The sequence below is a fragment of the Castor canadensis genome, chromosome 6, assembly GCF_047511655.1.
Source record: "Castor canadensis chromosome 6, mCasCan1.hap1v2, whole genome shotgun sequence".
In the NCBI taxonomy this organism is placed as follows: Eukaryota; Metazoa; Chordata; class Mammalia; order Rodentia; family Castoridae; genus Castor; species Castor canadensis.
The window spans coordinates 1,192,811-1,209,494 of NC_133391.1; the positions used below are offsets into that span (position 1 = coordinate 1,192,811).

The 16,684-nt window shown below is 58.2% G+C and overlaps 1 protein-coding gene across 10 annotated transcripts in view; it reads right to left on the reverse strand.

Moving 5' to 3' along the window:
- Mad1l1 (mitotic arrest deficient 1 like 1) overlaps nucleotides 1-16,684 on the reverse strand; it is a 267,255-nt gene that overhangs the window by 147,361 nt on the left and 103,210 nt on the right. For 9 of the 10 annotated variants that reach the window (XM_074075385.1, XM_074075384.1, XM_074075388.1 and 6 more), the window contains one exon: nucleotides 4,337-4,481. The exons of the other annotated variant lie outside the window; for it this stretch is intronic. In XM_074075385.1, the coding sequence (XP_073931486.1) occupies nucleotides 4,337-4,481 (145 nt within the window). The remainder of the gene's footprint in view (nucleotides 1-4,336; nucleotides 4,482-16,684) is intronic. 10 annotated transcript variants of the gene reach the window in all.

Consider the following 16,684-nt stretch of genomic DNA (forward strand, 5'->3'; position numbering starts at 1 on the left):
TACAGAGCGCCACATGGAAAGGGACAAATGACCACACAGACAAGTCTCCTCAGGAGTGCAGGGGAAGGAGAAGTGGCTGTGGGCCCAGTGCAGGTGTGCACAGGTGGAAGGGACGGCTGTCACACAATCTACTCAGACAGCAATGTGCCAGCCACAGGACAAGCCTTGAGAGAAGAACGCACTTCGCGCACACTGACATCCGGGCCTCAGCACAGTCCTGGGACGGGTCACTCCCGGGGTCCCTGTCCCACCTCTGTGGAGGACAAGACTTCTGCTACTTGGGACTGTACCATGTCGAGCACAGGGACACTCACAGGACAGCAGGCCCCATCTGGAAATTAAACCAGCTTCTGCACTTTACGAAGACCCCCCATGCGCTAGCATGCCTCTGCCCCGTGCCCTCCGCGGCCCCACCGACGTGGGCAGGCCACAACAGCAGTCCACAGTGGATGGGAAGCTTGAGTGACGACCTGCGCGTCACCAGCCCTCCCTAGGCTCCTTCTTCCTCAATGGAGGGAAGCGTGTCCTTAGCGTGTGGTCCACACCCACTCTTCCTATCACCATCTCGGTGGCCTCAACATCCCCAGGCCACGCTGCTCCAGCAACTCACCTGTGTTCAGGTGGCAGGGCCCAGAGCTCCAGAGGCCCCGAGGGGGACAGGCTCGGGAACCAGGGACAGGAGAAGAGAAGAGGGTTCCACTGATAGCAGGGTTTGGCAAGGCCAGCCCAGCTCCTCCACAGAGGGCACTGGCCAGCATGGCCACAGGGACCCAGCCCACTGACCAGATGCAAAGTATCACACTTGTCCCAGGTCAGGGACCAGGCCATCAGAAGGGACTGCAGCTCTCAGAGGAGAAGGGAGAGCAGGGACAGTACGATGAGGACTGTGGCTTCGGCAGCTGCTGTGATCCTACAACATCCCACGGCCTGTGGCATCCCACACCCGCTCAGCCTGCATCCTCCCCCAACACAGGCCAAGGCCAGAACAGGAGGCTCCCATATGTCAGCAGACGGTCAAGAGGAAATGTTTGCGGCCCATGTGCACACGGAGGTAAATGTGGATCCCAGAATGCAGCACGCCAGAGCTGGCTTCGGAGCGGGTAGGGCCGGCAAGCACAATGAGAATCAGGATTTAGCACGCATGCTGGCTGCATGGCCTCAGCTCTGAGCTAAAGGCAGGGCATGGGTGCCAATCTGCACACACCCAGGTGCTGCCAAAGAGGGCAGGCACAGACTGACTTCGGACAGACAAGAGGCTGGGAAGCCACAGAGGACGCCATTTTCCACGACTGCCCACGCCTGTCTCCCCGCTCTGGCGACGGCACTGCACAGAGGTGCCTCTGCTCTGGGGGAGCACGGGCCATGGTACGCCTCACCCCGCGGGGCTCCCGGCACTGAGTCTGTGAAGACTTTTCCCACTTACAGAGAATGCTGTGCAGAAGCGAGCAGCCCACCCTCTTAGCAGCCAAAGTCAAGGTCATGGTCATTTGCACCCCAGGAGAAGCTTGCTCGGGAGAATCTGCTCACAGTGACACAGAGACCAGTGCAGACCCAAAACGCAAAACCGAGATTGGCTGCACCTGGTCATACACAACTGGTCTACCCCAAGGGGTTGCAGGTAGGACAGCACTGTGACGCCCACAGGATGTGCTCTGCAGCCACCGTGCGAGAGACAGAGCTGGACCTCTGCCAGGCCTGCTCTTCAGGATGGGGGTCCCAGTGACCACTGCCCTCGGGACCTGAGGGAGCCAGTAGAGAAGGGAGGGATTTCATCACACAGAAACGTCAGCTTTACCGCTTGTACTCCATAAGCAAGAGTGTGCGACCGTGCGAGGGACGTTAGGGCGCAATGGAAACAGCGCGTCTCAAATAGGAAAATGGTTTGTGTTCATCCGGTTCCAGAAGCCAACTTCCAAATGCTTAAAATAGTCATGATATTTTACCGGGGTAATTACACCCTTAGCTATCAGTAACAATTAACTCCTTAGACTGAGCTGCTTAATAAAGGTCCCGAAATAAAATTGCACGTTCCAAGCGCTGCGTACTTAAATGTCAAGCACACAAACAGCCCCTCCGCGGGCCCAAGAGTCTGAAAGCCACCAGCAGGGCTCCGCACAGGCTGGATCCACAGCCGGGCAGGTGATGAGCGGGCGGCGACACTGCCTCCTCCAGGGAGGCCAGCAGGCGGTGCACAGGGCAGCGAGGTCAGAGCAAGATGACGGGTCAGAAGACGCTGATGCCCAATGGCAGACTTCTGGGGGACTTCAGTGGGCACTCCCTGACCACAAGCTGAGGTTCCATGTGTCCACAGCAAGGCCCACAGGAGTGAGCAGCAGCACTGCTCATAACCTCGCACAAGCCATCGTGGGCCAAGGCCTGCCGTCCTGTCCCTGGACAGCTGACGAACCCTTCATCACACCAGACAGCAGGACAGGTCCCTGCACCCAGGCCTCGAGGCTGCACAGGCGACTGGTACTGACCTGTCGCAACACACCTTGGAAGAACAGCCACCTAAACCAGTCTCAGTGCAGGGCAGTCAACACCCACCTTCTCCCCAACTTGGAGTGATGCCGGCAAGCCAAGCACAGGTTGGGGAGAGACCGGTTAGGACCAGGGAACCATCAGTGTTTAGCCGGCTAAGCAGAGGAGGGAGGGGTGGAGATTTCCTTCCTGTGAGCCCAAGGTATGAACTCCAAGGTCAAAGCCCTCCAGATGCCCAAGGGCAAGTGACACAGGCCACATCCTCTCAACACAATTCAGGGAGCAAGTCCTCAATGCCACCAGAGTCCCGACCCTGAGATGGGTCTTGGCAGCCAACAGACCACAGTGACTGAGCAGAGGTCACATAGCCCTGGGCCAGGTCCAGCACAGGAGAACTCCCTGAGCACTGTGGATTTATGCATTTACTCAGGGAGCCCTGGCCACACACGCCCACGCTGCTGGTGTCTCTGGGAAACAGGAAGTGCCCACAGGACGGCCTCAGCCGTGGTCCTGCACAGGTGGCCTACCTACCCCAGCTCCTGCTCCCTCCCGTCTCTCTCCTGCGTGTCTGCACAGTGCCACCAGCATCAGTGTCATGGAGCCTTCCTTCTCACCCTGCCCGGGTTCTCACACAAAGGACCAGGTCACTCACACACCCTTCAGGTGTTTGCTCAAGCCTCACCAGACAACTTCTCCTGCTTCATCAAGGGCTGTTTGTCACAGCGGGTGAGTGTGTGGTCATGCTGCTGGCTCTTCCCCGCTATGCTGTCAAGCTTATAAGGGCTGTGGCCGTGGATCACTTCACAAGAGCCTGTGCTGACACCAGTAGACACATGGCAGGCGTTTGGGGAGACAGTAAGATGAGTTAGGCCCAGAACTGGTCCCCAGGATCCAGTTGAACAGGCCATGCTAAAATGCTGGCATGGTCCTGACTGAGGAATGAGATCTAGGCCCAGCTGCTACAGGATGGCACTCTGGACACCTTGCCCTTCTGGGGTCCACTGCAAGGCCAGGGCTCCTGAGTTGGCCTCTGTGGCCTGTAGAGAGGGGTCAGTCCAGCCCTGGTCCCAGAAGGCCCTACATGATGGCTTCCTGTAAGACTGCAAGGTGGTGCCAAGAAGCTGCAGAGGCAGCCATGGAACAGTGGCCAGTGGCTGAAAAGCCACTGGCTTCCTGGTTGCTTCGTCACCAGGAGGTCCCAGCGTCAGAGCCGCGCTTCTCATCAGACACACTCCAGAGCATGCAGACATCCGTCACACACAGCTTGGTACTTCCCAGGTGTACTGTCTTCCTAAGGCCAAGAGTGGGCGACACAGGTCCACGCTTGTGTCAACAGCAGCAGGCTGGACACTGCCAGGCCTGGGGCCACTTGGCTTTCTTCTCCCATGTCTCCTGGAATCTCAGTGTCCATGGTGATGTCTGAACTAATGCTCACCAAAGCCATTCCTCCCCGCTCCAGCAACTGCAGTAATATGGAAGACATGAGAACTCATTCAAGTCAGAGCAAGCAGGGGACCTGGCACGGACGCAGGCCCAATGCTGAGCTGCGGACCACAGAACGTTCTACCTGGACGCAGTTGGCCCAGCTCCAGGCCAGGTCAGGAGGACTCTCTGGCATTCCAGCGACCCTCCTGGGACCTGGAGTAAGAACGCCAGCCTAACCAAACTGCCGAGACGCAACCCCTGCAGGGACGAGCTATCGCCAGGACGGCCAGTGGCTCGGGGGCAGCTGCACCAGGTGGTGCTGAGTGCGAGGATGGGGCCACGAGGCAGAAGGGGGCACTGCTTTGCAGAAGGCAGAGCGCCAGAGAGGAAAGGACAGGCGAGGCCATAGCGGGGCCTTCAGGACCAGTACCTTGGTCAGCAGCAAAACACGCTTCTGGAGTCTTCGAGCCAGCGCCTCGTGGGTCTCTCGCTTCTTCCTCTCCTCCAGCAGCTGGCCGCTGACCTGCCGGACCTCCTCCTGGAGCTGCTGTTGGGCTTTCTCCAGCCCCCGGGCACTGCAGAGGGAGGTAAGGAGACACACGGATGAGGCCAGGCCTGGCCCGGCCACCCCCCCCAGGGCCCGGGATGCACCCCCGCAGCGAGCCCCACCAGGCCATCCTGAAATAGAACTGCACGTGCAGCCACCTCCCTGCCATTTCCTCGCTCCTGAATAGCTACTTAACGCCTTTCAGGAGTTTCTGGGTTTCAAATAGACACCCAGGGTGATCCCAGAACATGGCGGGCGGGGGAGGGAAGCGCGACTCCACAATGGGAAAGATTGCAGCCCGCGGCGCTGCGGGACGGGACTTCTGAATGAGGTAAATTGCAAGCGCAAGCACTTCCCACGTGAATCAGTGCGTGCAGATGTGCGGCGTGGGGGGCAGCGAGCGCAGCCACCGCAGGGGCCGAGCCGAGCACTGCAAAGCGACAGCCAGCCCCACCCTGGGCGCTGGGACTGCAGTGGGCACAGAGTCGGGGTCATAGCTGCGAGCCCTCCTCCTGTCCCTCCCTGCGGCCGGCTGACATCTCCCATTGACGTCCCTCTTCAGGTTCACCTGTACTGTTTTCCCCCTGCTACCTTCTCCCCTTGGTCACTTCTCTCCTAAATCGCGATGGCCTCCCAACGGCCCTCCCTCCACCCGTCCTCGCTTTAGACAGCAAAGGTGCCGTCTTCCACCAGAGGCCTCCCGAGGCTGCTGACCACAAACACCCAGGCTGAGCAGCAAAGCACCTCAGAATGTGACCTCTGCACCCGTCAATGCCCCCAGCTGCTCAAGGTCCCACACCCGGGGCAAGTCCTGTACCAGCTGGTCCCTCAGAGGCCGGCTCTGAACTCCGGCGACCAGTGCCCAGTAACACCAATGGAAGGAAATAGTCAGCACCCTAATGGCCTTCCCTGTCCCCATCGGCTCACGTTCTGCTAGGCCACAGAAGACACTGGGGTGAGGGAGACATGGAGGGAACGGCTCGGGTAAGGACAGTGTGAGGACAGGGCCAGCCCTGCAGTGATGGGCACACACGGACCGCACACCACAGTGATGAAAACTATCTCACGACCAGAAAGCTGCTATTTCCAAAAACTAACACACGCAGTACATGAGGGCTCTGTTATAAGGTGACCTTTGTAACACTCATGGGAGGTGACAGACGGAGCGGTGGGGCTGCTCTGAAAACATGACAGCTTGAGGCGGGCTGAGCAGGACATCTGTGGCATTACATCATTGCTGGCACCCACTTACTTCTATTTGCTTTGATTACACGATTTCAAGAAAACCAAACTCCCAAGAACGGCAGCTAGCCAATTCTTCCTACTTCACATCTGAGCGAGTCCAGCGTTTTCAAAATCGTAATTTAGTCAGATTCTTTCAACAGCTTCAGTATGAAGTGAAAGTGAATGTAAATCAAACCCCGATGCAACCTGGTTCAGCGGGCATGGCAGGGAACCCTGATTCGGCCACCGTGCATGGGACTGTGGCACCAGGGAGCTGGGACCAGCCGGGCGGCCCCAGAAAGCCTGGCACGGTCATCTCACCTAAGCGAGGATCAGCCCGTGGCCACCTGCATCGCCAGGCGCCCCGTAACCGAAACGTAGAACCCAACAGGTACAAATGCATGTTAGAAAGAGACGTATTAAGAGGCTATTTTGACATCCTGTTCAACTTAAAGCTGTTCATAGACCAATGTAAGAACGACAGACCATGAAGTCGACTCTTGAATCGTTGAATCAAGTGGAAGCTCGCGAGGGCGCCAAGTCACTGCTCCAAAGTGGGTGCTTTAATTAGAAGAATGGCAGCATCCGCGTTGCTGTTTCAACAGCCATGCACACAGGCACAGGTGTGGCAATGTCAGCATGACACTGAGCAGGGCTGAGAGACCACTCTGACGATGGGGCCGAGGAGTCTTGAGGGAGACTGACAGACCCCATTCCCTGTATGTTGGCAGTACAATGTCCTTGTGTCTGTCCAGGGCACCCCCTGCCCAGAACACACACAGTCACACACAGCTGCCATCCACCTGGGGCTTTGAGGACCGGGGCTCAGTGTGACAGAGCCAGGTAGCAAGGCCGGGCACCAGGAAGCCCAGCTGAGTCTGAGCCAGCTACCTAGCCACATGCAGCATCTGGGCCCTGGCCACCTAACAGAGGTAAGGACACAGGACGGAAATGCCCCATCCAGACCCTGACGCTGGAGATCACAGCCACTGCAGGCCATGGCCTGAGCTGTGTGCCCCTGGGCGCCGGGACAGGGTGAGCCCTTTGTGTGGGGCTGGGTCCAAGTTGAAAATCCTTTGTCAGGTTACAGGGAAACCCTGGGGCCGGGGCGCACACAGCCCTGGGTTCAATCCTCCGTATGGGGGGGTGGTAGAACACATTTTTTTTTTACCCCTGTGACCTTAGTCACTCCCTTCACCCTGCCTTCCCCGCACCCAAAAGTCACTGTCCCATCTCCAGCTTGTTCTAAGTACACAGTAGAAAAGTTCTAGAAACGTGAGCTATCACAGTTACAGTACAGAGCTGTGCACTAACAACCTCCACGGGCAGACCCGACCTCACAGCAAGAACGACTGAAGGAGACGGTTCCCATCGTGAAGCACGCCGACGTGCTTCAGGGGCTGGTCCAACAGAGGGGCACAGTCCTGTGGACAGAGGGGACAATTTGTCCAGAAAGCCTGAGCAGGGCTAGCACACTGTCCCATGGGAGTCCGGCCTCCTGCAGCCCTCCACAGAGCCAGCCTCAAGCCACTGCCACCAATGGCCTCTGCGGCGCCTTGCGCTCGGCCACCCTCGGGGTCTCCACAGCTGAGAAGCGTGTGGCAGCCTCGGCCGAGGGCCTGAGCCGCAGCTGCTTCCCACCGGGAACGTCCTGCCGCTCAACTTCAGCCTTTCTTCTCAGCAAGAGAAGAGAAAGCTCATAAAAAATTAAACCTGTCGCTCCCGCTGAGCTGAACTTGAGGTCGGCGGCATTTCTGTGAGCCTTTGGGAGTTTAGAACGAAGCTGAGGCACTTCAAGAAGGGCTGGCACGTGTGTGGCCCAGCGCCTTTTAGAGGCGCCATCAAGTCCGAGCTGAGAGCCATCTTGGATGTGACGGGCCACTGCGGTTCACTTTCACGTGGCTGTCCTCAGAAACCCTAGCCTAAGAAACCTGCTTTCAAGAAACAAGGAAAGGACAGGAGACACTCCACAGCAGCAGGAGACATTTTAACGACACTGTCCAACACGCCGCCGCCGCTGGCTCTCCTCTCGAGTCTCCCTTCTCCCAGCTCCAGCCAGCGCCCGAGCACACGCACAGCAAGAAAAGTGCAGCTGTGCACACAGACACAACACCCCAAGATGCCATGGCCACCACAGGAGACAGCAGGGCAGGTCAGCTGTGCGCTGAGGCTCGGACTGCACACCAGGTGAGCAGAGGACCGCCACAGCCAGGCCCACGCGTGAAGCCAGAGCTGAGCAAAGCAGCACCTCTGCTGTGGACTGAACACGTCCTCACTGCTGAAATGAGGCCATGCAGGAGAGCCCTCAACGTGATGGACCTAAGAACCCCCTCCTGTGAGGACCCAAGGACATTGTCCCTACACAGCAGGAGGCAGCATCACCAGAGCTGCCTGCGCTCTGGGATTCCTCGGCTCCAGAAGTGAGAAAGGAGCAACTGTGGTTTACGAGCCCACACTTGGGGACCTGTGTGACAGGAGGTGGCCCTGTGGTGGCTGCTTGGGAAGTTCACCGCTGACCAGCCGGGTGTTACCCTGAATTACGCTCATGCTTTGGGAGAGGGGCGCTCCAAGGGGCTGAGATATAAGTAGCAGAAGTGTAATTCCACGTGCACTAAAGCACCCTCTTCTCAGAGCTTCCGCGCAGATGAAACCCACTCACACGATTCTGCAACCTCTGCCACATTACTGATCAAATGCAGATCTAAGCAGCCAAGTCACCTCCGTCAGGACACAGCAGTGCTTGCCCTTCCCAGCCTCTGGACACTGTGCCTGGAGCAATGCACAGCTCACACCCCAGCCACACCAACAGGTGCTGAGTTACATCTGCGTCAGGCAGGAATGACCCCATCCCAACACCGTCAGCTGGAAACGAACAGTGCAGGCCAACCCCTGGTGGCTGGGGCCTCTGTCCCTACACTGTTCCCATGCTGCCAGGGCAGGAGCAGGAAAGCATGTCCTGGCTCCCACCCTGCTCTACAGGGAATCTCCCGGAAGTGAAAGAAAGTTCCAGAAGTTTGTTCATCCAGCAAGGGAAGCACCAACTCGGGAAGGATCTCAGGCAGGATGAAGGCAGTTACAGCCCCAGAAATGGATGATGGGTGAAGGACAGCTGGTGCCACTGATGAACAGGACACTCAGCCTCTGGCCTCTGCAAAGGTCTCACCACCTCCCAGCCACCTGAGCCAGCAGTGAGGGGCCCCTTGGCCTCCCCTCCCCCACGCTCAGGGCACAGTAGAGCCTCCACAATGCAAGAGCCTCACTTCACTCCAGGCTGCCTCAACACGCTCTGACAGCCTCTCCATGACCATCACCCAGCTGCTGCCTCGGGCCTGCACAGCCCCTACTTGCCCATCCCTGAAGCAAACCCACCCTGCAATGCAGCCTTCAAATCCAGCCTCCCTTGAGCCCCACTGCTGTGCACATACATAGGGCCTGTACCACCGCTCAGGCCCCACCCTCACTGCAGCCCCTCTAGGTTTCAGGCGTGCTGCACACGCAACCTGGACAGCCTGAGGACTGGAGGGCCTCCGCACGTCCTCCTCTCTGTGAGAAGTGGAATCCCAAAGTCTGGCTCTGTAGCAGTTCCCAGACTGCCAGGCTGCTCCCGGACATGGCAGGGGAGAGACGGGGTCCCTGGGCCTCAAGGGGGGGTGCAGCAGGGACACGGCAGTGGCTCGGGATGAGTGCACAGCAGGGAAAGCCAGTGGCATTCTACATAGGGCCTTGGGGACAGAGAGCAGTGGGCAGGTCCCAGAGGCTGGCAGGAGCTCAGGAAGACTGTCCCAGCAGATGCTCCAGAGGAAGCCACCAATCCTGACAGAACACCGTCTACCAGGACCACCTCCCAGCCACACACACACACACACACACACACACACACACACACACACACACACACACGATGCCAGCTGCAAGAAAAGTACACAGAGCCACGCTCACAGGGGCAGGGAACCACACGGCTGCTGGACGACACACACCGATTGCAGAAGACAAGACTTCCAGGCTGGCAGAGGCAGCACTGCACGGCCGTCAGACTCCTGATACCATTTCCCTGATGCAAAGAACACTGGGGAGGCCAGTGCACTGGGCCGGCCACAATGCAGGGGGCCACCGAGGAACGACAGCTGCTTCTGGACAGAAACAAGGAGGCGTGGTCTGGGAGGCCACGGGACCAGACAGAAGCCCCCAGCACCTGATCCATCCAGCGACTCTGACCTCACACTCCACGCAAAGCCCCTGATGTCCTCCACCTAACGGCCGCAGAACTTAAGCACGCAGCTTTCCATAAGTATTGACTCCCTTCCCTGGGGCCACCCCAGCTACGTCCAGCCAGGACGCCGGCCGTGCCCGAGAATGTGCCCCAATAACAAGCTGGCCTGGCAACCTGCCTTTCCGAGTCTGCACAGGGCTCAGGGCAGCAACAGGAGAGGTCGGAGGTCACAAGTGCTGGGCAGCCCCTGCCCGTGTCCTCCCGGACAGGCGCCACGAGACCGAGAGCTGCTGGCCAGCCTTGGTCACACAGCTGTGCTAGGTCTGGAAATTGCGGAGAGGATGGCCCTAAGATGCAGGAGGGAACAGGTGGTGGCCCTGCTGCAGCGTGCCCATGCGCAGGCTCAGTGGGAGCCATGGGTTCCTGGCGCCCTCGTGCCCGGGCTGGCATCGCACACAGCTGTCTTTATTTACGCCATCTGATTCCAATCTTAAACGCCTCCAAGTGTCATTACACACTTCTCTGAAAAAAAAAAAAAAAATCCAAACAGCAGAAACAAAACCAGAGAATGAAAAAAGCAAAGACGAAACAATTATCAAAGGCCTGGGGGTTAGCATGCAAAGCTGTCGCCTGGCCTCCGGTCACTGTCCAGCACTGGCTCTGATGAGTGGCCTGCTCCAACGTCTCATCAACTCGAGGCACCAAGTCAATTTGTATTCCCAGATAAACAGAGGCCATGGTAAATACTCTCATCCGACCTTGAAAAGAGAGACAGAAAATCACCCTTGCAACCAGAGAGGCTCATCCAATTTGACTTATCAGTTGCCACCTGCAGTCCCAGGGCAGAGTGTCTCAAAGAGACAGTGAGGGACAGCAGTCAGCAGCGAGCTCACCCCCTCGACCACTGAGACCACAGGGCAGGTAACCCCTCAGAGCTTCACTAAGTAACCGCTGTGTAGACAGAAAATTTAGACAGCCAGAGGACGGGGCTGGGGCTCAGTGGAAGAGCACTTGCCTCGTACAAGGCCCTGGGTTCCATCCCCAGCACGGGACAAACAACCACACAAAAACCCAGCCAGGAGCTGTGGTGTGCAGAGGTGACCATCAGGTGTCCTGGAGCCCTGTCCTACCAGGCACCGAGGTCTCAGTTGCAGGGAGGACAGCTGTCACCCACATCATGTTGGCTCAACCTGCCTGTGGATGAGCGGCTGGGCACACGGTCCCCCTCAGACACAAATGAGGATCTAGAAAGTCACACAGCCAGCAAGCGAAAGCCGGGTGGGGCCCAATGAGGTCCCATACTCTTTCCCATATTCCTTCGTGCTCAGAAAACAGCCTTCCCGTTTTATTTTGTTGGAACACTGTCACGCCCACAGTTGACATATTGTCTGTGGCCAGTTTCGTGTGACAGATTGCGTTGGCCTGAAGAGGAAAATATTTACTATCTTGCTTCTATGGGGAAAAGCCGCCCATCGTTGGCCTACACTGAGGATCCAGAGTTTAGAAACACCAGCAGGTGACTAAAAATTGAGACACAAGCACCTGCCCCAGGCCCCCTGCTGCCCAGCACGAGAGCTGCAGCTTAGGACACGCCAATCTCCCAGCCCGGCCCCAGCACGATCCAACTAGGTAATCCGCGCCCCCAACCCGTGCCGCTCGTGATGGACAGGACTGAGCAGCCTGGGCACAGTGAGCTCCCTTGCTCACGTTCTCTGCAAGGCCTGCTTGGAGGGATGGGGAACTGTCAGTGCCTCCGACAGGCTCTGAGCCCCCCGCTGGTGGGTGGGGGTTCCACCTCAGGTCCAGCCTTTGACACAAATGCTCAGGGAGGCGTGGTCCCAGGTGGCACAGCTAGGACGAGACCAATGCCCTGGCACACAGCGCCCTGGGCTTGTAGTCCTCGGCATTCTCGCCTCGCAGCCTGCCAAGCCCCAGCCTCTGTTTCCCTCCCAGCATGACAACCTTGGGAGGCAGACATAGAAGAGTGGGGAGGAAAATCCCCAGGGGGAAAGGAAAGCAAGATGCCACGAAGCGCCCAGGAGACAGTGGCCCCGGGCACACACCTGAGAGAACACAGTGGGGCGATGTGGCTCGACAGACGAGGAGCAGATGGCCAGCAGTGGCCCCCTGGGTCAGGGTTCTTGGATTGGGCTCCTCACCCCTTCCTTGTCTAGATAGTTTGTTCTAGCAATGTCCCTCCAAAAGCTCTCCAAAGAAGTAAAGCTTCTCAAATTTAAAAGGGCCACTGTAGGGGGCAGGGCAGGGGTGAGGGGGCCCATGGAGCTGCCTGAGGCCGGGGCTCACTGTGAACCACACAGGAGCCCCCACATGGGAGGCAAGAGGGGCAGCTCCCTGCACCACAATGGCCAGGCCTTGCTGTGCGCCTCCCCACCCTGACCCCCGTGTGGCCCTCCAGCTGCCACAGGACCAGCATGGCCCCGGGAGGTCTCGTGCAGTACGGCCCCAGGACTGGGCAGAGTGCAGAGGTGGAGAAGCCATGGCCTCACTGTGGTCTGGACATGGTCTGTGCCCCTAGGAATTCATAATTCGGAAGCTTTGTCCTCAGCAGGTACCGAGACTTGAAGATGGACCTCGGGGGAGTCCTCAGGGGACCATGGGACTCCACTAGCCTCTCTCTGCTCCCTGGCTTCTGCCTGACACACCTGGTGTTGCTTAAGCATTCATTCCAGCTATGAGGTGCCACCCTCACCAGAGACCAAAGCCATGCACGGGCCAGCCTTGGACTGTGACTTCCAGAACAGGGAGCCAAATTAACTTTTCCCTTCTCCACCTTCACCATAGTAACAGAAGCTAAGGTGCAAGGGGTGGGGGCAGGGCCCTGTGACAACGTGCACAGAAGCCAGAAAGAGTGTGCAAGTTAGGGGGTGGGGTCAGACACAGACTTGGGAATACGCTCGCTCAGAGATCAGCTGGGGCATGTCACAGGGAGCCACCTGGTCGGTGGGTCACACTGCAGGACCAGGTGGAGAAGAGCTCTGAGGAGCTCTGAGGCAGAGCTTAACTGCCACTGTGACACAGACACGGGACAACTGGTTAGGAGGGGAGACAGGACAGCTCTGGAGCACCGCCCCCCCCTGGAATCACCTGGCAGCCCAATTACTGGTGGTGGCGCCAAGGTCCTGCAAAGCAAGGTCGATCGTGGCCCCTGGCTGCGGGGCCCACCTGCGCTGGACACGGCCTTCCATCGACCGACACCTGCGCTCCATAATGGTCCCGGCAGCCGCCTTCAAGGTGCCTGATTAATAAGCCCGAGCTGCTGTTTATTCTGCTATCGATTTCACTGTCCTCGGCCCGAAGCCCAGTCAATACCCGGATGGGTGAGGCACCTTCCTGGGAAGAGGGTGTCCTCCACCCGTCAGTCAGGTGTCACGGCAGGGGGTCCCTGGGGAATAACCAGGGCTGACAGCCTCAAACACTGTCAGGCGACAAGCAGAGAAACACGCCCACAGCACCCCCACGCGGGAACCAGAGGGAGGCACCTGCTGGCCAGCGGCTGTGTCAACACGGCCACTCGTTTATTAATCTCACTTGCTCTCACCCGAGCTCAGCTTGGAGGGTTGACACTGGCTTGAGAAATGCCAGCTCTAAGCAGTTTATTTCCTCTTGAACTTTAAGAGCTGACTGAGACAGAAGTGACCTTTAAAAGGCCGGGTTAACGCTTGTCAGACCTGCCGCTGCGTCTGCGTACACAACAGGGGTGGAGCTGTGACTCCTTGAGCTGGATGGCAACCGTGGGGCTGGGGGTCGCCCTGTGGCAGGTGGATCAGCACAGGAGGTCCAGGCGGCTGGGGGACGCCCCGTGGGGTGGGGGTGGGGGAGGCAGAAGGCTCCAAACCTTCAGGTGTCCTGGGGTGAAGGAGGAAAAACCGTGGCACCACACAGCAAGGCCCACATGCAGTGGGTTCGGGCCTGGCCCCTGCCACTTGCTAGTGCCAGACAAGACACCATTGAGACCAACATCTGCTTCTCAAATTCTTCCCAAAAAAGCCTTTTTTGGAGAAGTCACTGTGTTCCCTGGCACCTGCAGGAGCTCCATCCCAAGCCTCCAGGTACTTCCCATTAGTTAGGTTTCAAGTGTCCACTGGGAACTTGCTTCTCGCCTGGCTGCTCTAGCAAAGGAGTTTCCACCCCTAGAAACTCTGCAGTGCCTTTGGTGACCAGGGGAGGCTGTGGCCCAAGAGCCAAGAGCCAGGGTTGAGGGTCAGGCAGGAAAAGCAGTGCGCTCTGGGGAGGTAGACAGGCTTGGGGGAGGGGAGGGTCCCTGGAAGAGGTGTCCCCTGGAAGTCATAGGAAAGCAGACCTCAGACCACGGCCAGCAGTGGGCACCCCATCTGAGGAGGGAGACGGGAGGCACAGCCAACAGGGCAGCAGCACCAGTGCTGGTGGAGAAGGGGAGTTCACCGCACAGAGCCACAACCCTGGGGACTGGAGGACAGTCAGTGGACTGATACTGGCCATCTCTGCACAGAACAAGCTCTGAGTGTGCCAGCACTCAAGTCACTGGCACAGCCCTAGGGTAGGCTATAGAGCAGGAGCTGGCAGGTTACAGACCAGGAGTGGGCTGTCCAGCTGAGATCCAGTTCTCCATGTGGAGCTGACTCAGGGAGGCCACTTCAGGGCCACTGACGCCACAGAGCAATCCAGGCCCTACTGAAAATTAATAAACAGCATGTCAGTGGGCACCAGAAGATGCTTGTGGAGCGGTACTTGTTATGGGTACTCAATGAGATTTGGAAGCTTCTGGTCAAAAATTCAGAAATGCAGAAGGTTCTGAATGCAGTGCAGAAAAACCAAGGTCTGTTTATTTTCTCTTCCGTGAAAGATCAGTGGAGACAGAGGCGAAGCAGTGAAGGTCTGGCCTGACTGACGATGGAGAGGACCCCAGCCTCACAAAGCATGTTGGACGACCCCAGCTTCAGCTAGGAAGGGCCCAGGTGACCTCTGCTCACCAGAGGGGCTCAGGGTCTCCCCGCCAGCTCTGCACAGAGGTGGGAGCAGGGAAAGGGAAGGAGCTGGGATGGCAAGGACTGGCAGAGGAGCCAGCTGCAGAGGGGGCTCGGGCAGCGCACGCAGCAGAGCCGGGCGGGAGCGGAGCCGATGGCTCACCAGGCCCATCTGCTGAGCACAGATTAGAGACAGGAAGCAGACACAGTTCCTGAGCCATTGTACGGGCGCCCATTGCTGCTCAGCCCGCCGCTCAATCCAACTCCCCACGGGCTTAACAGCTTCCTCAGAAGACAGTGGATCCACCTTTGAGCATCCGCTCCTCCAGTTGCCTATCGTCAGGCCCCAGGCAGCTCTGGAAGCCGAGCAGAACAAACAGTGTCAAGGGAAGGGACAGGAGAACCCTCCCCGGGAGCCAGGCAAAGGGCCAGGCCACATTACAGAGCCACAGATGTCCTGGGCACTGCTGAGGGCCTCTCCAGCATGTCACCTCCCTAATTCTCCTACTCCCCTTCCCAGACATCCTCCATGTGTAAGGGAGGAGGAATTCCAAGAGGGGCCACTGTGAACCCACACTGGGCACAGCACTGAGGGGCCAGTCCACCTGTGGCGCTATGAAGTCCAGGGAACGAAGGGAAAGGAGCCTCCGAGCACAGCCTTGTCCTTCACCAGGGTGGACACCTGCAAGGGGGGGGGGGGGCGTGGAGAAGGGGACGACGGACAGACACATGACACAGCCTCACAGACATGGAGTGAGCCAGGACCTTGGGCAGCAGCCCAGAACAGTGGAGAAGGAATTTCTGCGGCTTACTCAGTGGAGGCTAGACCTTGTCACAGCAGCAGCAATGACTGAGCCACTCGGCTGGTATCAAAAGCCAGGCTTGGTGGATCAACGCTTCAGACATGAAAGATGAAAATCTTAAAGGGAACACAAAGGAGAGCTTTAAGGATTCAGGAAAGAGATGGCGTTTCTATTTTCACACAAAAACAAAACAGAAAAGAAAAAAACACTGCGCTCAGATACAGAAGACCTTCACGCTAACGTCCCAGGGAAAAAACTGTAACCAGAGGAGGGAAAATGTCAAAGTGGGAAACCAGGTTTCCAGACAAAGGCCTCATTTCCTTAAGGTATTCACGAGTCTTCAGAAAGGAAAGACGGAAAACTAGACCGAGATCACGACCAGATGGAAAAAGTAACGAAAAAGCACACTGAGAGCTCGTCCTCAGACACGAGGGCCAGCACACGTGGACGTGCCCACGCGACTGGTCCTCAGGAACACGCAAACTGCACCGGCGCAGTCACTCCCAGGCTGGCCCGGCTGGCGGGGACAGAGCACCAGGAACAGGGCAAGCAGTCACAGAAAGCCTGGTGCGGACACCGTCCCCGAACCTCTCCCAGCACAGTCCGAACCAGAAACTGTAACCACTCTGTGCAGGGGGCAGACACACAGACCCTGGTCACTCACAGCGCAGAACACCACTCTGCCGGAGGGAACGTGGTGCCGGTCCCACCTCAACACAGATGGGCACCCCCTGCCTCAGGTGTTCAGGGTCAGCCACGCCATGGCGCCCTGACAGGGCCGGTCCCCTTTTCAGGTACAACGCACACCTGTCAAGTTGGAGAACAGCGGCACAGCAGGTCCTCCAGCAGCAGTCACCTCCACACAGGGCTCTGGCAGGCAGGACACCGGGAGCCGCCTCGGGAGCACAGGCCACACTCCACACATGCCCAGGACAGACCCCCCGAGTGTCACCACGTCCACAGGGAGCCCTCTGCATCCTGCCACATGTAGATCAGAACTCAACAAGGCACCCAATTTTAGAAACACAGG